This window comes from Anoplophora glabripennis, unplaced genomic scaffold (genome assembly GCF_000390285.2).
Source record: "Anoplophora glabripennis isolate ALB-LARVAE unplaced genomic scaffold, Agla_2.0 scaffold317, whole genome shotgun sequence".
In the NCBI taxonomy this organism is placed as follows: Eukaryota; Metazoa; Arthropoda; class Insecta; order Coleoptera; family Cerambycidae; genus Anoplophora; species Anoplophora glabripennis.
The window spans coordinates 352,801-376,671 of record NW_019416468.1 but is presented as its reverse complement, the minus strand read 5'-3'; the positions used below and the strand labels follow the sequence as shown (position 1 = coordinate 376,671).

Here is a 23,871-nt window from a genome sequence, read left to right as displayed (position 1 = left end):
AGATATAAACCATTGTTGTTGTTTTTTTTTATTAAATCGAATATCATGTATATGTATTTATCGATTTTTTGGTTTCCAAAATGTTTTCTGCTGTTAAATTTATTAAACAAATCTTACATTTCTTTGTTAAGATAAAATGTCATATAAATTATTAGATCGTTCTTTGTAGTTACACTATTTTGAGAATATCCCATAGGAATAACTACATGAAGATCAAATCAACATTTACTGCGAATCATTAGAAATTATAGCCTCATAAAAAACTTAAAAAATAATGTCCTGTTTAGAACACGAAGAGATTATTATAAAACACTTTTTATGTATAGTATAGTATTTTTTTATTAAAATATTTAAAGACCTGTTTAGTACATTTAATAACGGAGATTCCATGGCAATCTTGTTTTTATCCATTGTGGAAGGTCAGTAAATAAACCTAAATATTGCGCAAACTGTCAAGGCAAATAAATAACATTTTCAAATTACTGTAATTAGCAAAAGGAGAGAATTTCCAAAAAGCGACAAATGCAGGATGTTTTATAATAGTATGTCTTTATGCAAAGGGGGGTGAATCTGCGCGTGATTTTAAGTAAAAAAGTTCATATAAACATATGTCCATAAATGGATCTTTACTATGGTATAATACATGGTGTTAAAGTTTCAATAATTTTTCTGTTTTTTCTTTGTATCTCCCACAATTTTTGAGATATGTAGCTCAAATTTGGAACGTAGGCCAACTTAGATTATCTACATTATTGTCCTTTTAATTAGAAACTATTAAGTTGTGACGATCTACAGGGTGATACTTTTTCTGGAGTCGGGCCTCCATTCAGCCCCGTAAGTTTTCTTCAGGTACGCCACTGTTTTTTCTAGAACAAGGGTTTAATTCCCTGTTCAATTTAGAAACTTTTTTGACTCTAGCGATGTTTTCGTATCTGCTGCCGTTTTCGAGCAAAAAAATAAATAATGATTTCCTGTAACTCGCTAAATTAAAAGCCGAATTGTAAAGTCCTCTTCTTAGTAGAGGATTTTGGTTCTTAATCTGTAGTCCGCGGGCTCCTGGGGGTCCGCCATCTCCCAATGGGTCCGCGAAGTTTTTAGGAACATTTAATCGCTAATAAAAGAAAATGCACTCTTATGTCGGAGTCTAACTTATTGTTTATCTTTCCAAATTTCGTTTGATGTGCAATTTAGAATTAATATTCCAAACCGTTTTTTTGTACATAATACCGTTTGCCTTGTTGTAGTTGTTAATTTGTTATTTATTCTTAACGAAGTAGTAACGACTTTCTAAAACATCAACCGATGAATTTTTAAATTTGTTAATTAGTCCTGTTTATTCTTTGTTTTCCTGTATCAATAAGTAATTAGAGAGTACATAGTTAAGATTTAACTCAAGTAATAATTATCTAAGTAGGCAGAAGTAGTTTTTGAAAACCGAAGGTCAAAATTAATAAAACAAAATAATTATTATCCGTCGGTCAGAACCTTCTAGAGAACTTTGAAGTCCCGAGTTACAAATAGTATATTATGTTACTAGGAGTAGAAGGCGATCATTATGTGTTGAGCCCAAAAGTTTGCTCGCCGAGGCTGAGCAAATTGGGCAAAACACATAATGAGCCTTCCACTCCGAGTGACATATACTATTTTTTCTTCAAGCGTGAATATAAAAAATTACTAATTTTGAAAATTTATAGCGGATAACGCGATGTTCAATCTCAGCACAAAATAAAATCAGTAGGTAGGTAATACTATTTATTTTATACATTTTATACATTTTATTGATTAATTAAACATGACAGTTTTAACCACTTTATTCATGAATAAAATGGTTAAAACTGTCATGTTTAATTAATCAATAAAATGTATAAAATGTATAAAATAAATAGTATTACCTACCTACTGATTTTATTTTGTGCTGAGATTGAACATCGCGTTATCCGCTATAAATTTTCAAAATTAGTAATTTTTTATATTCACGCTTGAAGAAAAAATAGTATATGTCACTCGGAGTGGAAGGCTCATTATGTGTTTTGCCCAATTTGCTCAGCCTCGGCTAACGCCTCGGCGAGCAAACTTTTGGGCTCAACNTATCAACAAATGCATTAATCACCATTGTTGAGTATCTTTACAAATTTGCTGGACAAAACAGGAAATGTACATTTTCTGATGTATCCATGTTCTCCGTGATGTTTCAATGCGAAAAATTAAAGGAAGTTGCGTTACGCTTCGTCACTTTCAGGATGGATCTACTTGTTCTATCTTAACTAAAACTGCGATTTGTTGTCCATAAAACTTCAGCCCTAAGTAACGAACTATGTTTTACAACAATATCCTTGGATGGTATTGATTCAGAAATGTTTCTAGGTATTTCTCTTAGTACAAAATATGTGGTTACAATTTGGGAATGGTGAAAAAGAATTGAACCGCAGAAAGCTAAAATTACAATTTTTCCGTATTATCGAATTCTCTTATTAAAAAAGCCCTAGTGTACTTGAGCGAATATAAAAAATAATAACTTTGATGTTGGTAAGGACAGTGTTTCTTACAATATCTTTATCTTTTTGAATAAAAGTGGCATAAGTTCGACCCTGGATGCAGTATTGTGTAGATATCTCTTCTCTTACAGACACTGTTCTAATTGAAACGGTGAACTAGATTTCTCATTTTTGCCTTCTGCTGTCTACTGGTTCCTTGACCTGTCCTGGAAGCCTCTTACTGTAGTCTGTTCGAGTTCCTTAACACAATGATTATCACCTCGAAATTTGCATTAAGTGTAAATTTATGAAATATTCCTTCCAGAGAAGTCTCGATTTGTTTTTGCGGACATACGCGGTTTTACAAATCAGTTTTGTGGGCTGTCGACATTATCAAGTAATTTTGGGGGACAAATAACCCGGTAGTCGTTGTTTTCTACATGCTTGCTTGTAGTAGTATTAGGAATTTCTTGCCGATAACCGTATAAATTTTTTAACGAGTTCATTTGTAATTTCCAGTTATTATTATCTTAATTGCAGCGAAAGTGGACAGCCTAGGTATGTCGTTTTTGATTCGTTAAATTACTGCTACTACTATTTACGAGAGGTAATAATTTCATTATTCATTGGTACAAGCACTACTTTTTCGTTTTGTGAATGTTTTATACTACTGCTCTCGAAAGTTTGTTTAATTTTTCAATTGAATAGTTATCCATTTGTTGCACCACACTGTACAAATAAATCAAAACATACGACAAAACAACTTAAAACCGTGATTGTTATCGTTGTTTTACGAGTTTCATGTTGCTAGATAATGATGTGTAAAGCCTTATATTGTAATCACTTGTACAGTTGCCTCCAAAAATACCCCACAAATGCGGACAAAGAGGAAGAACAATATTTGAAACTTATTCATCCGTGACCAACCGAAAAAAATTGCCTTGGGAATTAATGAACGTAAAGACTATGAACTTGGTGGAAGTACGATATTTTAAAAAGCCAACAACTAAGCCATGAAGAAATAAACAAGCGGAAAGAAATTTAAAGTCCATGACTAAATAAACCTTACAAAACCGATCGATTTTTGTGTACACAGTACGATAGTCACGTAGAAAATTCACGAAAAATCACCAAATTTCATTTTCGGGACCCATTTTCAAATGAATGTTACGCTACTGCCCTAAACAAAAATAAACTAGATATTATAACAATAAATAGATGAGTTTGAACAATTTATCTCATTAATATTATTTACTTCCTTATATTCTGTTATTTTTGGAAATATCTTTCATTGGAAATCCCAAGATTTGTTGTATAAAATGGCAACTCAGATCGTACAGGACTGATTAAAGTGAATGTATGTAATTGTACTCAATTTTATGATAGAAAAACGATACGCTTTCTAGCAGCTGTAAAAGCAATTTTGTCGAATCGGTGTGCAGTTAAAAATAGTTAGTAGCTGTAATTTTAATTTAATTTTATGAAACTGATTTAGATTTAAATTGTCTTAAAAATGTGTCAATATGGCTGTTTTAAAATCAGTGTCAGCTCTTGACTTCCATACCAGGGAGGGCGGAAAAATTTAGGTACAAAATATTGCAAAAAAATCAAATATAATTGGGTAGTTTTATTAAGAAAAAAAGTGGCGAACAGCTATTATTTGTTTACGATCGGACTGAACAGAGCCAAAATTGCATGGTAAATATGCGCTACTCCCATTCCGTCTTTCACTGCTGCGCAACAGTAACCATGACCACCGCTGTAAACACTTTGCAGATATACCTAGCGGCGAACTACTAGTAGCCCTTGTATTCAGAATTTTGCAAGTCGAGTTAAATTGCACATTACAAATTTAACATTTCTTTTTTAATATGTTTCATAAGGTTAATCTAGCCCCAGAGCTCCTCCGTACTAGCCGCCACTAATTTGTACCTTTTATTATGTTTTCAACTCGAAAAAAGTAAGTAAGTAAGTCAAAAACACTGTTTGAGTAAAAGCCGTAGGATTGAGGTATACAGAGTGTAGCAAAAAAACAGTTCTTCTAAAACGAAAAATATACTTCAAAAATTGAAGTTAAAATAGGTACAGTTTTTGATCGATTATGTAATAAAGATATTGGGTGTCCCAAAATTCGTGCAAGATTTGAATATTGCGCCATTTGTGCGGTAAAGTGTTGTCGACAAAGAAAAGATAGTGACAGTTCAGGTTTCAAAGTTATTAAAAATGAAGCTCATAAAATATGGTCGGAATAGTGATTTAGCTTCAACTGTCAAGAGATTAATTGAAAAATTCAGAGAGACTGGATCAGTTAGTGACTTTAAACACTCTGGCCGTCCTTCAACAAGTGGTTCAACACAAAACATTGAAGCAGTTCGTGAGAGTGTTGCTGAGAATCCAGGAACATCAATGTGGTACCGTGGTCAAGAATTGGACATTTTGAGAAACTCTCTATAGATGCAAATCTTCCCTGAGAATACACCTCGGGGAAGATTTGCATCTTCATGCTTACAAAGTTCAATTGACTCAAAAACTCAAAAAGAGAGATCGTTGAATGGATTATGGAACAATCATAAGCAGGCTTGCCAGATCTCCGGGTTTTGATGGTACATCTTCGAGCTCCGGGTTAACATGTCATTTCTCCGGGTTTTGTTTTTCGACATTTTCAGTTTTTTTTTAAGACTTCAATTATATATACAACGCCTTACCCCCCAAATCCATTTCCCCGGGTCCACAAAGTATATATGAGTATGTTTCTTTTTTTTAGAAATCGATTTTTTTGAAAACAATTTGACTCCTACAGACCTTTTTTTAGGCATCAATTTCTTCGGGTCTGTCATGAAATAGATCTGGTAACCCTAATCATAAGTGGATGCCGATTTTTCGAACAAAATCATCTTTAGCGATGACGCTCATTTTCATCTTTTTTCACCTTTTTTTTATAAACTTTAAGAAACAGTAATCAGTGGCGTCGAGATTAGGACTGTGAGGGGTTTTGATTTAATAAAAAAGTTATCTGTTTTTGTAGATTTTTAAGGAGCATTTCCAATAACATTTATGCGCATCCTAACTTTTTTCAAAAAATGCCTGGTTAACAATATCAATTATTCTGCTCTATTTTCTGAATAATTAAAGATATGTACATAATTACGGAAAGTTGTCTGCTTTCATACAAATAAATGTGAATTTGTGCGAAACTTTAATTTATTCTGATTTTCACTTTTACTCTACTGGCTAAAAATGCTCCTAACTTTGTTGAGGTTTTTCGATTTTTAACCTAACCAAGTAAAACATTTAAGACGCAGAAATTCTGATTAAAAATGGCCCAACTAAATCTGTCAAACAATAAAGAGTATTATCTTTAACATCAAATAATTATTTTTTAATGTTGAAACACAAACCTTTAGACGACTCTTAATTGTCACGCTGCTGGTTATCTATTAATCCAATAAAGATGCCATTTTATAAAAAAAATCCAAACAACATACGTAGTTACTCGTTAAGTATTATAGATACAAAAAATTTTATAGGCAAAAGTTGTTCAGAATTTGATCCTCTACAACTTTTATTAAGGTAATTTTGTTCTAAAAAAAATGCTAATGAAACCATCCCCATAGCTCAAGTCGTAGGAGTTCGAGTGTGATCTTTTGGTTGGATACTCAGTTCCCAAGCAACCCTGAAAAAATCATCCTGTCTGGATTTTTTTTGCGGCCCCTATAAGCCGAGCACACTTTATTAGAATATATATCTTCAGTGGCTTCCGAGTAATTATTTATACCAAAAACTGTGCTTGGGGCCGTTTCGGGGAAAAAAATTACTCTTGTAAGCCGTAAAACGTCGTTACACCCTGTATCAACATTTTTTTCACACGATCTGATAAGAATCTGGGACAGACGCCATAAAAAATTACTTACGCTTATCAGAAAATCTCATGCGGTCGTGTGTATAAATTTTTGCACTCATTCGTGAAAGCCTGAGATAGCGCCACCGTCAAAAGTAAAATAGATACGGTAAAATACAGTCCAACGACTTTTTTCCACACGCTCATATCAGTCACATAGATATCAAATTTTAATCATAGTAAGCGTTGTAACGTGTGTAAATAGAAACAATTAAATCCGTGTTTCCGCGTGAATTAGTATGTTTTCGAGAACACCCTGTATTTCGAACTAACAATGATTCGTGAAATGTCTTAACTCAGTTTATCGCTTGGTACTTGATCGACTCGCAGTTGTAATGTTTGTTCTTCGGTGAAGATAATCGAGTTATCGAAACCAGAAAATGATTAAAAGGTTCTTGTAAGTGTTTGTTATAATTTGTGATGTGTTGAGGCGGTTATATCTTGTGATTCTTGTGCAACAGTGTAGTATTTCTTAATTATCCAATAATTACCATTAATGAATTCATTGCCGCTAGTTGTTGTTTTGCTGTTTTGTCACGGGGTTTTTTTAAGTTCGGGGAATAATATAGCTAGAAGGAAATCCCAGTTTTTTATTTGATTAGTGGTAAAATAATAATACGGAGTTGTTTTATGTTATTTGCAAGTTTAAGACCTATTTTACCAATTGTAGTTATGGTTTATAAATAAAACATATAGATTGTTTCTCAATAACAATATTTTCTTTGAAGTGGCTCAGAGTTATACATACAATGTGTCCCACTTAATACAGATTCATCCAATTATCATTAACTCAAGTGTTATCAATAATACAAAAAAAAGTTTTCGTGTTTGAACGACTCGTGAAAATCGCAACGTGTTTAATTTCGGAGATATTTCCGAAGTTGTTACAAATACCAGTTTAAGAAAAAGTAGCAAATAACATCGAAATGGTACGTTTTAAAGTTATTGTCTATCTGTCAAAGCCTCAAATTCAACCAAAAATTAAAAATTACTTAAATATACAGTTCTATTTGAAAAAATGAAGTTAAGTAACGCCCAGAAGAAATTGATTTGGTACATTTTTTTTGTACTGTTGATATTACTAGAGCTACGGAAGAATTCTTAGATAGCACATCCTTTATTTATTTTCTTCGTTTTAAAGAAAAATTTCTAGTGTTTCTATAAAAAATAAAATTGAAAACAGTGACTAGTATGACGTAGTAACATATTTTCTTGTTAATTCTCGATTATTCTTTCAGTAAATGTTTTATTATTGTTCCATTGTTGTCTATTCACAGTACAAGCAAATGAATAAGTTCATTGTCTTGACTACAATTTTAATACAGTGTTCTCCAATATAGAACTTTTGGCGTTTTTCATTGCCATTTTAGTAGGATATATATTTCTACACCTTTTATTCTTGTTCTCATTTTTTTTTATGACAAACTGGTTGATTTGTAATTGTGATGAACATTATTTACATTCAAGGTTCTATATTTGAACCATTTCGTGTAAATATTCATAAGATGGATAAGTAGCAAGTGGTATAATACTAATTTAGATACAATAGACCTGATTAGTAGTGACGTCATATACGCCAAATAATAGGTTACCCCGTAGTGCACATTGTCATGAAGAATTTCCCAATATTTTTACTAGATCGATTTCCGACCTTATCCGACTATTCCGACTTTGGACATAAGTGTCAAAAAATGTCTTCATTTTCATGACCTTAAATATTGCGATATTCTGGCAATATTAGAAATATTTAACAAGTTTCAAATCTCAAGTGACAAACTAAAAGAATTATAGAATTTATATATTTAAATTACAGAACAATATTGACTTTTATAGTAATTAATAAATTAAAATTGTATCATTGTTACTGAGCACGCGCATTAAAGATGATTTCATGTAAGCGAAGTAGCCTGGCAACAGGATATCATTCAAGAAAAGTTTGGTATTGGTTAAGAGTACGTCTATAATAAACCACTTGAAGAAAAAAACACTCGATAAACACACTGAGACACAGTATAACACCAAGAAAAACAATAAAAAGCCTTAATAGAACTAGAAAATGCCAAGATTAAACAAAAGAAGAGAAAATAAGCTAATGATGACAACGTTAACGTATCAACAAGATCTCACCTGCGTATGAGGCTATTCTTTCGGAGCATGCCCATTAGTAATAACATGGCTAATGTCAAATTTTTACTTTATTTAAATTTAGGACTATTCTTTTATATCGTTTTTATAAGTCTTAAGCACATTACTGTATCTATTTTACCAAACACGTGTTAGTTGTTCTTAAATACTGCTAAATCCTTGTAAAAATAAATTAATTTGAAGTTGATAATTTTTATAGTATCTACAGGGTGTCCCTGAAAAGGATGGACAACGCTTGACCACAGGTTCCTTGGATGAAAATAAGACTATTTAGCCTAACTTACCTATATACAAAAATGCACGCCTACTAAGATAAATATAGAACAGATAACCTAGTTTTTTTCAAATAATTTGAAAACTGCTTCTCTTAGAAACTTCAAATTTGGTATACATATTTTTTTATATAAGTGCAATGTAAATATAGAATTTGGTGATAATACATATACAGGATGTTCTCTTTCTAGTGCCTGTGCGCCACTGGCTATCCCGTAACTTTTTTGTATGTACGCCAATGACGACAGAATTTATATTTTTAAAAATAAGCACTATTTTAGAATATGTTTTGCCTCTTACAAAATATTTTGATATCGTTTATGGATTCCGAGTAAAATTGGCATTTTTTACACATTAAATAATATAAAATCAGTTTAAGATAAATAGAACATTCTAGTACGAGGTGCCATATAACAGAGAAACAAATTCATAACAATAATTCAAAGGTTCTGTGTCAAGCTAGCTGTGATTTAATTTTAGTTTACTTTGTTTTTTATTGCAATTTATACTTTTGCTGAACAAACTGATATGTTATTAGTTTTGGGTTATTGTGAAGAAAATTGTTGTGCTACTGTTCGAACATATGTTGAGTTTTCCTAATCGAAGAATTCCAAATCACAACTTTTAACTTGTAACATTAAATCGTGGAACGGCCGGAACTATTCAGCTGGAGGAACAAATTTTGGAAAGGGTCGAAGAAATTCCTCAAGTAAATAAAAGGCGTTTAGCGGCAGAGGTTGGCTTTCAAAAAGTTCCGTTAATAGAGAATTAAAAGACCAGTTATTACAGGTTACTATACTAACAGGTGGATAGGTATAGGAAATAATGCCTCTTTAAAATGGCCACCTCGATCCCCGGACCTAAACTCATGTAATTATTTCCTTTGAGGAGCGTTGCGGACCACAGTTTATAACTTTTCAGTAAATACAGAAAACGAATAGTGAGGAAGAATACAACATGAAATTAGTGTTATGAGAGGTATTGCACAATTATTGGATAAAATTCATTTTCATTTTCGAAGAACTAATGCTTGTGTTTAAGAACAAGGAAGTAACTTTGAGCATTTACTGTAATATTATTTTAATGTGATTACGAATATCAATTTAGGTTTATTTAAAATGTTAATGTTGACTTTCTTACATTATTAGTCGATACTGTTTATTTAAAATATTAGTGTTGATTTTTATTTTATTGATTGATAATACTAATACTAAAAATGTGTAGTTATTTTTTTTAATGTGAGATTTATTCATTATTATTCCCTGCTTTGAGGCTGCAGTTATAAATTATTTTTTACAAATCGGAATTTTAGCCTATATTTAATGTATAAAAAATGCTAGTTTTACTCGAAATCCATAAACGATATCAAAATTTTGTAAGAGCAAAAAAATCTTCTAAATTATTGCTTATTTTTAAAATTCTGTCATCATTGGCGCACACACAAAAAAGTTATGGGATAGCCAGTGGCGCACAGGCACTAGGAAGAGAACATTCTGTATATGTATTCTCACCAGATTCTATATTTACTTTGCCGTTACATAAAAAAATAAGTGTATCAAATTTGAAGTTTCTAAGAAAAATAGTTTTCAAATTATTTGAAAAAAACTAGGTTATCTATTCTATATTTAGAAGGTTATATCTAAGTAGGCGTGCACTTTTGTATATAGATAAGTTAGGCTAAATAGTCTTATTTTCCTCCAAGGAACTTGTGGTCAAGCGTTGTCCATCCTTTTCAGAGGCACCCTGTATATAAATAGTACACAAGGATCAAATTCGGTCTATACGATTTGAACTATGACAATTTGTTGCGGATTGCCTAAATATGTGACGTCACACTAAAAGAGTCTATTATAAAAGTAGGATAAGCAGATGGTTGTTTGTACCTTATGTTTCAGGAACTTTTTTTTTGTAAAATAGTTTTTAATTATGGAAAAATTTTACTAACGTCATAACATTGGATCACTTACATTTTCCATTTTTAACCTGTAATTTATTTACTACTGAAAATATGAAACGTCACTGGCTATTGTTTTCCTTATACATATTAACATTCTAGAAATTTTATTCGTTCCAGCCAATGATTATCACATCTATCACAATGTTTGACATAAGTGCGTTATCTTTTTCTATGTATTAGAAATCATGGCGGTATGCAAAATATTCAGATACTCGTATAAATTAATCTTTGCAAAATTCTAATCTACTTTATATACCTTTTTGCCTACATATAAGTCCGCGCGTTTTGATTTATACGTTTGCAGGCCATTAAGATGGTAAATAAAAAAAATAAATTTAATTACTTTTTATTAAATAAACCCTAAAATCGAGCATTTTTGGAAATTATAATTTTCTCTACGGTTTTTTAATTGTTATTTTTTTTTAAAAACCGTTTTTAATAAAAAATCTAATAATTCATCGAACACAATATTATTCTATGCTCTTGGTTGTAGCCTACTGCGATTCTTTTTATTAAAGATTAATTATACAAAAAAGTGTAAATTGTTCGTGCAAAAGTGCAATTTGCCAGTTCTTTTAATATTCATCAAAAAATAAGTAAATAATAAAAATTAAAATTGAAACAAATCAAGTATACGTTTGGTCCATTTTTTCATGGCCTGGTATGATTATCTGTATGGATACATTTTTCAGAAGAACATGTTAGTGATTTTTTTTTATTGAAACAAAATATAACACCTTAGGATTTATTCAATACCCCCAAAAATAGTTGTGTGTCTAATTAGAAGAAAATATCTACTTTCTACTTCTCTTAGACAATAATAGTTCTCGAAATAATGCAAATAATCCTTTATTAAGGGGAATATACTTACCGGAATATATTTTCTTAGTTCGTATATACAGGGTGTTCAAATATTTCTAACCGAAAGAAGAAATAAATTAATCCACTTCATGTTTAAGAACTACACTTTACTGAAAGGTTACAAAAATGTGGTATTGAAATACCACGTGTCTCGCTCTCATTCGGTATCATTAAGCACATTAACACGCTTTTTGAACGACTTTTATACAGGGTGGGTGGGTGGTTATACAATGAAATGGTGGATTGTACAAGTAAAAATGTCACTTTATTTGCTCTATGAACTGTATGTTCTAAAAAGCACCTCTTCCAAACTATAGTCTTTAAAATGTCCATACAAGTGAGTTTTATTGATTAACGGTAAGCCAAAATTGAATCAAAACTTGTGAGTTTATGGTTTTGAGTATCCGTTATTTAATTCCGAAAAAATTTTAAGAGTCGGAACTGGTTTTACAGGAGGTTGGTGTCATCAACAGCAGTTCAGTATGAATGTAATGTAAGGACTGGTAAATTGGACTTTAAACGAGAAAAATTACCTGAATTTTCTAAAAAATTCCCTCTACTAGTAAATATGCGTTTAAATATACGCCAGAAAAGATATCTTTTATTTTCGGAGTCGTTTAAAGTGACTTGTTTACTGAGAACGAATACCAACAGTTGAGAAAAGATTTTAAATGGTTTTGAAACCTTCAAAAATATTCCGGGTGCTTTTAAGAAACACTTCCTACACAAGCAATAAAAATTAATCTTGCAAGGGGTGTTTCTTTGGGACACATGTTCACAGGAGAAAAATACCACATTTTTACCTGCAGAATTTCATTGTTGCCATCAGTCCTGGGACACCCTGTATACATAGCCGTTCCGTTGCAACACCACTAATATTTTTTTCCAAGTCGTCGAGATAGTCGCCGATTGCGCTCCAACCCAACCCGAGTACATACTGTTTAAATAGTAGCACACTTTTTTTTTCCAGTAGATATTCACATCTTATCATCTTGTTGATAAATTTTATATCGTTAGTGTTTACGATACACACGGTGTTTGTATGTGGACATCTTTTCTGTCGTGTAATACCGTACATAGGATTAACAGTGGAAGCGTCTCTTTCGGTATTAATGATTTAAAATGAGTGACAGGACTCCGCTTTTGTGTGACGATGACGATTACGAGTGGTAAGAAAAGTATCAGAATTGCTGTTTACGTTATAGCGCGAGAATAAGAAATTTGAATCGGACAAACCCGAATTTGAATCAGAAACAGAAAAACCCTCCTTGGTTTTGTAGAATGTGATATAAATATGTAGTTGTGGATATTATCAAGTAATGGTCTGACTTTTTTTGTGAACCTAAACTTTGCAGATTATTTTAACGAGATCAGGCGCCAGTGTAGGATGTAAATTTTAGGGCTCTATATACAGAGTAGGAAAGTATCGATGGTCTATCAGACCAATAAGAAGTGGATCTTATTTGTGGAAGGGCGAAAAGGGCGGTGACTATGAGACGCCTTCATTACAGCCTTCCTTCTCTATCGCATGGATTTCTATGGCTTACTTTATCGCTCTCACGTAACTTCAGATAGACCATCGGTACTTTCCTACCCTGTATATAAAAAACATAAAACTTTATTTGGTTATTCATTTGTAAACACGATAGAAATTCTATAAGTTCTCTAAAGAAGCTAAGATCAGCTTTAAAATCTTTAATATAAAAAATACTTAAAGTCTTTGATTTGGACCATGTAATTGATAATTACAAGTGGTTAGTTTGAATATTGTATACATATTAGATATAACAAACAATATGTTCTCTCTTGATGAAGAGATAAGTATCTAACAATGGCAGTATTTGAAGTTGGAAATTTTCATTTAAAATCTAAATCAGAAGACATATCTTTAGATAAGGTAGAATATATTTTGACAGTACCTATGTTACTGTTGACCTTACATTATACAATATTTTATTACATGTTCTATTTTTATTAGATTTATTTGGAAATACCAAAAAAAAGAAGAGGACAATACCTAGTTTGTTTCAATGTAGAGTAGACTTTATTTTTAGCGACGCCAGCAAGGATATCTTGGAATTAAGAATGTTTATGGAAAGAATTATGTATTGTTATTCTGTGGCTAAGTTATGAAACGGTGAAATCGCTGTTTAATTATTTTTGTCTTATGTAAAAGAGTTTTAATATTAAAAAAAATATGCATTATTGCCAACGAATATATAGGTTTTAGTTGAAATATGTGTTAATACAACTGTTTCATACTTATTATTAGTATATGTCTTATTTTTAATTTAAACTTACACATTTTTTTAGTAGTTTAATTTTAAATCTCTTTTTATCTCTAGTCTTTATAAAAGATATGGAGGATAAGCTGAAGCTAATTGAGTATGATTATGTTATTATTTATCTTTTCGTGATTTGATAAAAGCAGAGATTTTTTAGTCGCAATAGTCATATTTTACATGCAACATTTTTGTATCCCTTCCTTTGTTGGTTAACAATTTTAAACTTTATAGATGCCGAATCCAAGCAAATAAACATTGATTTTTTTCCGTGTTTCAAGTTTAAAGGAATTAAATATTCTGCACTTGTCTTCCAGTAATTCAGCAAAAAATTACGTAGTAAGGATTCCAATAAAATGATGATTAAGAGAACCATATTTCTTGGGTCAAATATTAATAATTAGCCCAGTCGGTGGAGACCCAGAAACAAGTAACTAGCAATATGTTTTTTTTTATAAGGACTTTAAAGTATGCAGATTAATATAAGAAAAAGTCTATCGATTTCCCAGTCCAAAAAAATTTTGAAAAACATTTTGATTTTCGAAATTCTTTAATATTTTGGACTGGGGTGAAGATGGAGAAAAATAATAAATACGGAACGAATACACTGAAAATAAATTTTTCGAGACAAAACGTCTGAACTGGTTCGGGCTGAAGCAGCACAGTATTGGGGATCATGGAGGCTTGCAAAAAATGTAATAAAATTTCCAGGGTCGTATTTAAAAAAATGAAGTTGATGGTCCTGGAGAGACGAAACGTTACATATAAAAATTGATTATTGATTATTATTATTATTATGATAGAGGGCAAAAAGTGGCCATGAAAAAGTGTTCTTCTTTTTTCAATATCACCTCAAACGAAGCTGAAATGAAACAAGAACGGATTTCCAAAATTTCTGTTTTTTTCAAATATTTCGAAAACTAATCATGTTAGCCTTGATTTTTAGAGGCATAATGTTGGTCCCCTGATTATGCAACTCTGCCCCCATTTAAGCTACTTCGTACCTCTTACCGTTTCCGAGATCCCTGTAGTGAGAAGCGAATTTGTAACAGCCTGTATATTCGAATCGAAAACCGAGCGTCTCAATGACAAATATACGTAAGGATAGTTCGAATATGATGACAAATATTCAAAGAATAGAATGTAATTAGTCAACAGGTATGAAAGTATCCAGGTAGGAAATACAGTATACGTGAAAATCTTTGTAATTTTGTATTTAATTTTTTTCCTATGATTTTGTACCTAATAAAAATATGTGTAAGTATATGATTTTGTAATAAAAATATGTAAATATTACCTTGTATTTACTATTTACTTCCTTGAGAATATTGGAAAATCTAAAAAAATGTTTGGAAAATTTTGAAATTTTTATTTTTTTTATTTTTTGCGTTGAATTAAGATCGAATATTTATTTCTACATATTAATGTATTCAATATTTGAGTGAAATTTGACAATTCTTACGTTTGAAGAATGAATTTATTTGCTTGTTTGTCCGCGGAAGATGACTTTATGGCTTTACTAATTTTTTTCTAACAAACCATAGCTCGGACGAAAAAAGTGCAAAGTATCTTTTTTGTAGGGAAAAACTTTTTCTACAAGATAAAATTTTTTTATTTTTCTCCATCTTGATCCCAGTCCAAAATATTAAAGAAAATCGAACAATTTTTTTTTTCAAAATTATTTTGGACTTTGGGTAATTGATACCAATGAACTTTTTCTTATATTAATCTGCATACTTTGAAGAACTTATTAAAAAAAAACTCCCATATTGCTAATTACTTGTGCTTTTGGTGCAAAATTACTTCCACTGACTGGGCTAAATAGGAATAAACACCAATTTATTTGTAAGTGTAGAAATAGGCACAAAATCATAAACACAATCTCATCTATTATTTGAACTTCTTGTATAATGGCGCCTATAGACAATTATTTCGTGGATTTATTGAACAATCTGACTTTGTCCGTTTTCGTACACCTAAGTACTACATGTTGATATAAGTAATATTTTATTAATTCCTGAATTCATTTAATATTACCATTTATTACAATCGATAATTCACAATTCATATTCATAATGATAATGAATTACGAGTCAATTGTACAGAATTTCCAAGAAAAATTAAAGCAATAAAACCTTTTAGTTTACTCTATGTTAAAAAACCATCAGTTTCTATAATTTTTCCTTAAATTCAGAACAATGGAAATAATATATAGATACACATATGTATAAAACATTTTTAATTTGTTTAAAATAAGCAGAATTTTTTGTTTATTACTATAATTTTTCTTTTTGTGGTCATGCGTATTTGGATACTACCAGTCATATCCATTAAATAAGAGTAGGTACTGAAATTTTTATAAATCGAAACGGCAGTATATTTATGAAAAATCCCTTTATGGTCCCAAAACACAGTTGCCATGATTTTTGGTGTTCACCTGGCGGGATTCGGAATAGTGGTCATTTCAACACGCCACTACAACAACAGATCTCAACCGACTGAAACAAATGAATGACAAATTTGCCTTGACTACAGTGTCGCCAACTTTGCCGAAAACAAAAACCACAGAGCACAGTCTCAGTACTCTTATTTTGTGAATATGCCTCGTAGTTCAGCAGTAGCTGGTGAAAATTAAAATGCTCACATTTTGGTGATAAAGCGAGGAACCATATCATTTTTTTGGAGATGATTTCTATACCAACATATTGAACTTTCATGACGAAAAAATTTAGACTAATCTAAGAGATATAACCTCCCGAAGTTACAAGTACTTAGAAAACACCCTGTGTAATAATAAAAATATTTTTATTATTATTGTTAACACAAATCATAGGTGTCACTTTAATTTATATCAGATTTCAGTATTAGCTTTAGCTTAAATGATATACTTATAGATAGACCCTAAATATTAAGTTTTGTTTATTAAAACTAGATAAAGCAACCATAAATACATCAATCAAGATTTTGGCTTCAGTGAGGAATAAAAATAAATATTTTGTCTAACAATCAGCATATTATTTAAAACAAAAATTTTATTTTATTTGCCCGCGTATTATCTATATCCGCCCAGAAATCGGAAACTTGTATGGGGAAGGAGCAGCATATTATTGTTATTATTATTAAGGCGAAATAACATTTTTGTTTTTCTAGGAATACATCCGATACATTGGGATTCGAACCGTTGATTAACCAGAAACATTCAGAAAATGAACGAATAACAACCTATTCGCCATCCTCCGGTGACTATTCCGGCAACTTAATAGATGCCGAACCTGAGGAGGGGGCTATCAGGGTGAATATAATTGGCATGACATGTCAGTCATGCGTGAAGAATATCGAGGAGACTATCAGTAAGAAACCTGGAATTTTTAGCATAAAAGTAAGCCCAACATTAAAATTTAATACATAGGAAAATGAAATAAGCATAAATAAAATCGAAGGTACAGATTGTGGGTGGCATATAACCTATATATTGTACACGTCGTACCTTAAATCAATGCCTACTGACACATAGCATTATTATTAGTTAAAATGTGTAACAGAAAAAAAAATGTTTTTGTCAGTAGTTCCGATTGTAAATTACTTTCTGTTTAAGGTTAACTTACAAGAAAAGTCTGGCCTAGTACATTACGACCCGAAAACTGTCACCCCGCAAGAAATATGTGACTATATAGAGGACATGGGATTCGAAGCATCATTGCCTCTGTTACACAGAAAGGACGAAACCAGCAAATGTGTCTTAGAAATCAAAGGAATGACTTGCAATTCTTGCGTACAAAGCATAGAAGGTAAAGCCTCAGTGATCAAAACCTTGTAATATTTAATTCAATTCCTATATATAAGCGCAAACAAGTTGATTTTTAAATTTGTTTCAAGGTATGTTGTCAACGAAAGACGGTGTGAAGACAATCAAAGTGAATCTTGAAAAGAAAGAAGGTCATGTACAGTTCTTTCCTAATAAAGTCTCGCCGGAGGAAATTGCGGAGCAAATAGAAGACATGGGCTTTGAGGCGTACGTTAAGTCTGTCAATGGTAAAAATTTGAAGAAGGGTAAGCATAGTTTTATTTGTGGTGGTTTAATTGCTATAACGGATTCTTTTTTCAGAAGTGAAACCTATTGCGAACGGTTCGACAAGCAAACAGACTGTATCGTTTAACGATGAAAATATTAATCTTAAAAAGTGTAATTTACAAGTTAAGGGAATGACTTGCGGGTCGTGTGTGGCCGCTATCGAGAAACACGTTCAGAAGATATCAGGTAAGTGTATTATGAGGGGCGTAATTTTCATTGAATTTATAGCAGTCTTTTAACGAGGGTCTTAAAATATCGTAGCAAGTTATAAACCATATCTCATCACTGTACCAGTTATACAACTTTTCTCCAGGGTATAAGAAAGTTTTTAAGCTGACAATACATTCAGAATAAGGAAAAAAAGCATATTTTTACTTTTTATGTTTATCATTACATTTCCTGAATATTACACACCTGTTGAATATCCTGAAAATCGCGTATGGTACTATAAACATAATCACACCATGTAGAATGCTTTTATAAAACTATTAATACATGAATTAATCAAGTAATCACAAATGAACAAAAAAGCTGTATATTACAGGGGCGTAAGATTAACTGTTTTCAAAATACAACAAGACTTGTCCTAGGGAAAAAATGTAAACAGCTATTATTGTGAAACATTTAGTAAATTTCAAGACAATTGTTTTCAGTTTTTAAATAAATAAAATAAAATGTATCGATTTTGTAATACGAAGATAGTGTTGTGCTTAAATTTTAGCTCGAATTTTAGTAATTATGAATCTCTTAAAACAGAAACTTACGAAGGTGGTCTGAAAAGTTTCCGACCTAACAAAGATACAAGACATTTTTTCACAATTTTTTTTTTTTAATTTTTCAACATAGTGTTGTAACTCTGCACACTTCTCCCAACGATGCTCCCATCTCTGTAACCTCCAAATAGTACTCGGCGTTTTCTCTGCAAAATAATTGTTCACGAAGGTGATTGCCTCTTCATTTGACGAGAATCTCTGTCCTCCGAGCGCAATTTTTAGATGAGGGAACAAAAAGAAGTCGCTTGGGGCTAGATTTGGTGAGTAAGGCGGATGGTCAAGCAGTTCAAACCGTAATTAGTGAATTTTCGCCATGGCAACCGCTGAGGTGTGAGACGGTGCGTTGTCTTGGTGAAACAGGATTTTCTTTTTCTGCAAATGTGGTCGTTTTTCTGCAAGTTCTGCCTTCAGCATGTCAAGTAATGATGCGTAGTATGCTCCTGTAATGGTTTTTCATTTTTGAAGATAATCGATTAAAATAACTCCATGGCTATCCCAAAAAAGAGTCGCCATCACTTTCCCAGCTGAAAAAACAGTTTTTGCTTTTTTTGGAGCCGGTTCCCCCTTTGCAGTCCACTGTTTGGACTGTATTTTTGTTTCGGGTGTATAATGGTGTATCCAAGTTTCATCTACAGTAATTAATTGGCGCCAAAACTTGGATTCATTGCGCCTAAACTGTGCCAACAGAGCGTTGGAAATGTTCATTCGAACACGTTTTTGGTCTAATGTGAGCAAACGCGGCATCCAACGTGCGGTCAGCTTTCTCATGTTTAAATATTGATTTAATATGTGACAAACACGTTCTTTTGACATGTTCATAACCTCTGCTATCTTTCTCACTTTAATTCGGCGGTCGTCTAGCACCATTTGGTGAACTTTGGCGATGTTTTCGTCGGTAGTTGCAGTTTTTGTACGTCTCGAACGTTCATCGTCTCCCAAGCTCTTACGGCCACGTTTAAATTCAGCTGCCCAAAATTTCACTGTGGTAAACGATGGTGCAGAGTCCCCATACACAGAATCCAACTCATCGTTGATTTGCGTAGGCGTATTGCCTTTCAAAAACAAATATTTAATGACAGCTCGATACTCCATTTTGTCAATTTTCATAAAAACACTCACATCAACTCATTCAAACGACTGTTACATAACAACTGCACGTCCAAAATGGCTGAAATTTTGGTGAGTAACTGTCAACAGATGAACAACGAAATTCACTAGTTTTTATTTACGAGTGCTGCCATCTTCATGTTGAGGTCGGAAACTTTTCAGACCACCCTCGTAACTTTTCATCAAATTATGTATTTGAAAAGTATGTAATTAAAGTACCCAAAGATTCACATCGTCCAAATAATCATATGTATTTAAAATAATTTAGGTATTTACCAAAAAGCAAAATTCAGTAATTTTTAAACGTCTATCACCATTTTCGAGGCATACACGACACCCTCGAATCCAATTTTCGTGCACTCGTTGGAAAACACTTCAAGAAAAGGAAATAGTGGTACGCAAAAAACACAGCGACACAGTCGAATCCAGATACCAACTGAATTGCGTATTGGTGGTTGCTGGACACCTTAGTGCCTCGTGTTAATAAACCGCCGCGCCGTTGTCACATATGAATTTTATTGAATTTTAAATTTATTACAACTCTAATTATTTTTTAAAATTAAGTATAAAGAAATTCAAAAAAGTGATAAACATTGTATTTTATGGTATTCTATTTGATAATTTTTTTCTCGGAAATGGTTGAGTTTAGGACCCATGTCATATAAAGTTTTTTTGTTTATTTTAATGTATTCTATCGTCTGTTAAAATTAAGGCAGTTGAACTTCTAACACCCTGTATATTTTTAATTTATTTCAGGCTGCCAAAAAATATTAGTATCTTTACTAGCGGCTAGAGCTGAAGTGCAATACGACCCCTCACTGGTAACCCCCAACGACATAGCGGCTTCCATTTCGGAACTTGGCTTCCCGGCCTCGGTCCTGCAACAGACCGGTGCCGGCGAAGCCGAAACGGACCTGGAAATCACAGGTATGACCTGCTCCAGCTGCGTACACAAAATAGAAACGAGCGTCACCAGACTTCCCGGGGTCAGATCCGCCCAAGTAGCGCTAACTACGCATAGGGGTAAATTCAAGTACGATCCGGAAGTTACCGGTCCGAGGGACATCATAGAGGCCATAAAGAAGCTGGGCTTCGACGCTCAACTCTTCACCCGGGACAGGGGCGACAGTTATTTACACCAACGGGAGGAGATAAAGAAGTGGAAGAAGTCGTTCTTCTTTTCGTTGGTGTTTGGCGGCCCCTGTATGATCGCCATGATGTATTTTATGGTGATGATGTCCATGCACAATATGTCTAATGAGGATATGTGCTGTTTGGTGCCAGGTGAGTAAAAACTGTTTTTATTTTCGTTTATTCTTTCAAGAGTACCGATAAATAGATTAAAGACTTCCTGCACGTTATTTTGCTTGCAAAGTAAATTCTAGTAAACGTTAAGTACATCATTGTTCAACTTGTACTAACATAGCTTCAACTGATTTATTTCTAGGCTTGTCCTTAGAAAACTTCATAATGTGGGCCCTTTCTACGCCTGTCCTCATTCTGGGAGGCCGTCACTTCTTCATCCAAGCTTACAAAGCTCTAAAGCACAGAACCACCAACATGGACGTACTTATAGCAATGGCTACTTCAATCTCGTATACTTACAGCGTCATAGTGGTGCTCTCCGCTATGATATTGCAACAGAAAACGTCGCCGCAAACCTTCTTCGACACCCCTCCTATGCTGTTGGTTTTTATCAGCTTAGGCAGGTGGTTGGAGCACATAGCCAAAGGGAAGACTTCGGAGGCCCTCAGTAGGTAAGTTAAAAGTGTTAGTTGTGTGTGAGCAGAGCGTTTTGTGACAAATACACTCAATAGGTTACTGTCCTTGAAGGCCACGGAAGCAGTTATTGTCAGTTTGGGCAAAAACGGGGAAATAATCAGCGAACAACAAGTGAACGTGGATCTGGTGCAGAGGGGAGACGTTCTGAAAGTGGTTCCGGGTGCCAAAGTACCTGTTGACGGGAAAGTGTTACAGGTACGTTAATCGGTACAACTTGTATCGTGTACCGACTGGACATTCTCTTTTCAGGGACAATCGATGTGCGACGAGAGCCTCATCACAGGAGAGAGCATGCCCGTGCCAAAAAAAATCGGCAGCTCGGTGATCGGCGGTTCCATCAACCAACACGGGTTGCTCATCATGGAGGCCACCCACACCGGCGAAGCTACCACCCTGTCGCAAATCGTGAAATTAGTAGAAGAAGCACAAACGTCGAAAGCACCTATACAGCAACTAGCGGATAAAATCGCCGGGTACTTCGTCCCTACGGTGGTTCTTTTATCCCTACTTACGCTTATCATATGGTCGATTATAGGGGCGATAAACATCAACAACTTGCCCATAAAGGAATCCGAGAAAGAAGGGTTTACGGACACCGAGGTCATCCTGCAATTCGTGTTTAGGTGCGCGCTGAGCGTGCTGGCGATAGCTTGTCCTTGCGCGCTCGGTCTGGCCACCCCAACGGCTGTTATGGTCGGGACAGGTAGGTTTTAGCGATTTATCTTGTTATATTAAACCATGGAAAGTAAGAAATGACAAGTGCAAGCATATTGAGAACTGCTGGAATCGAGAGGGAATGACAAGTACTGAAAATAAATTTCCAACTTTATGAACACTATTTATAACACATGCTTAACAAACAATTTTTGTAGGTGTTGGCGCTATTAACGGCATCCTAATCAAAGGTGCAGAGCCCCTCGAAAACGCCCACAAAGTGAAAGCTATAATGTTCGACAAAACGGGAACGATAACGAAAGGTCTGCTCGAAGTGGCTAAAATCTGGATGCAATCCGACACCCTAGGCCCTGCCGTCATTCTCTCGGCCCTGGGTTGTGCGGAAACGAACTCGGAACACCCAATCGCCAACGCCATAATACGGTACGTGCGTGACACTCTAGGATGCGATCTGACAGGCAGCACCACGAGTTTCCAGGCCGTCCCGGGTTGCGGGATGAAGTGTACAGTGGCGAACCTAGCGGGGATAATAAGGAATGCGAAAAACAATCAGGAGATAAGCAATTTTTCCTCCCTGGTGAACGCGGGAAGTTCCGGACTGTTCACGCTCAATGGGGTTCAAGTCGAGGTAATGCACACGCAAAATATGAGGCTCGGGCAGCTCATCGGGATGACCCCCGCCGAGGAGAACGGCGATGGGGAGTACGATGTTATCGTGGGCAACAGGGAGTGGATGAATAGGAACGGCTTTATCGTGACCAGTGAAGTTGACAGAGAGATGGCAGCGGAGGAGGAGCAGGGAAGGTCTGCTATATTGTGCGCTATAAACGGTGAGAATCTTAAATTTGTTAGAATTTAAAAAACGATGGTTTTTCGATGGTCGTCACCAGTTACCTTTTACTTCCTTGGGCATCTTTGACCTGCCCTTGTTGTTCTCGGGCTAAACTCTGTGGGGGCAGGCTCGCTATTAGAACCCCTAGTCCCACCCAGATGTTCATTTCGGTTCTTAATGGGTCTAAGACGCTTCAGATGGAACAGAGGACTATTCCTCAATCGCAATGAGGCAGAATCACTACTGAAGATGCCGGCAGCGAAGAACGGTGAAACTTGCGGATGCGATCAGTTGCAGGGACCTCTAGGAAACATCTCGGGATTGCCTGAGGAGCCTTAAACCCAATGAGAACTGAAATGGACATCAGGGTGGGCCAAGTTGTCTCCTGTCTTGATGTTCTCTATCCCCACAGAGTCTAGCCCGAGGACAGCAAGGGCAGATCAAAGATTCCCAGCTATGATTAAGGAAGTGAAAGGCGTACCGATCCTAAAAACCGTTATTTATTTAGGTAACATCGTTGCGATGTTAAGCGTGGCAGATACCGTGAAACCAGAAGCGCATCTCGCGGTTTACACGTTGAAGAAAATGGGATTGGAAGTGATACTCTTGACGGGCGATAACCGTCAAACGGCAGCGAGTATAGCTAGGCAAGTGGGGATAAACAAAATTTACGCGGAAGTGCTTCCTTCGCATAAAGTCGCCAGGGTTCAAAGGTGAGAGCTCGATTCCGTTTTTCGATC

At 34.1% G+C, this 23,871-nt stretch overlaps 1 protein-coding gene across 6 annotated transcripts in view; it reads left to right on the top strand.

Moving 5' to 3' along the window:
* The window catches only part of LOC108907004 (copper-transporting ATPase 1), a 37,050-nt gene that overhangs the window by 6,378 nt on the left and 6,801 nt on the right, over window positions 1-23,871 (top strand). For 3 of the 6 annotated variants that reach the window (XM_018710464.2, XM_018710467.2, XM_018710465.2), the window contains 10 exons: window positions 17,041-17,269; window positions 17,486-17,678; window positions 17,767-17,940; window positions 17,996-18,148; window positions 20,599-21,126; window positions 21,290-21,599; window positions 21,660-21,819; window positions 21,874-22,327; window positions 22,497-23,129; window positions 23,640-23,844. In XM_018710464.2, coding sequence (XP_018565980.1) covers window positions 17,041-17,269; window positions 17,486-17,678; window positions 17,767-17,940; window positions 17,996-18,148; window positions 20,599-21,126; window positions 21,290-21,599; window positions 21,660-21,819; window positions 21,874-22,327; window positions 22,497-23,129; window positions 23,640-23,844 — 3,039 coding nt within the window. Of the gene's footprint in view, window positions 1-6,559; window positions 6,770-7,250; window positions 7,302-12,590; window positions 12,778-17,040; window positions 17,270-17,485; window positions 17,679-17,766; window positions 17,941-17,995; window positions 18,149-20,598; window positions 21,127-21,289; window positions 21,600-21,659; window positions 21,820-21,873; window positions 22,328-22,496; window positions 23,130-23,639; window positions 23,845-23,871 lie in introns of those variants that run through there. The other 3 variants (XM_018710469.2, XM_018710470.2, XM_018710468.2) reach the window with 3 other exon arrangements.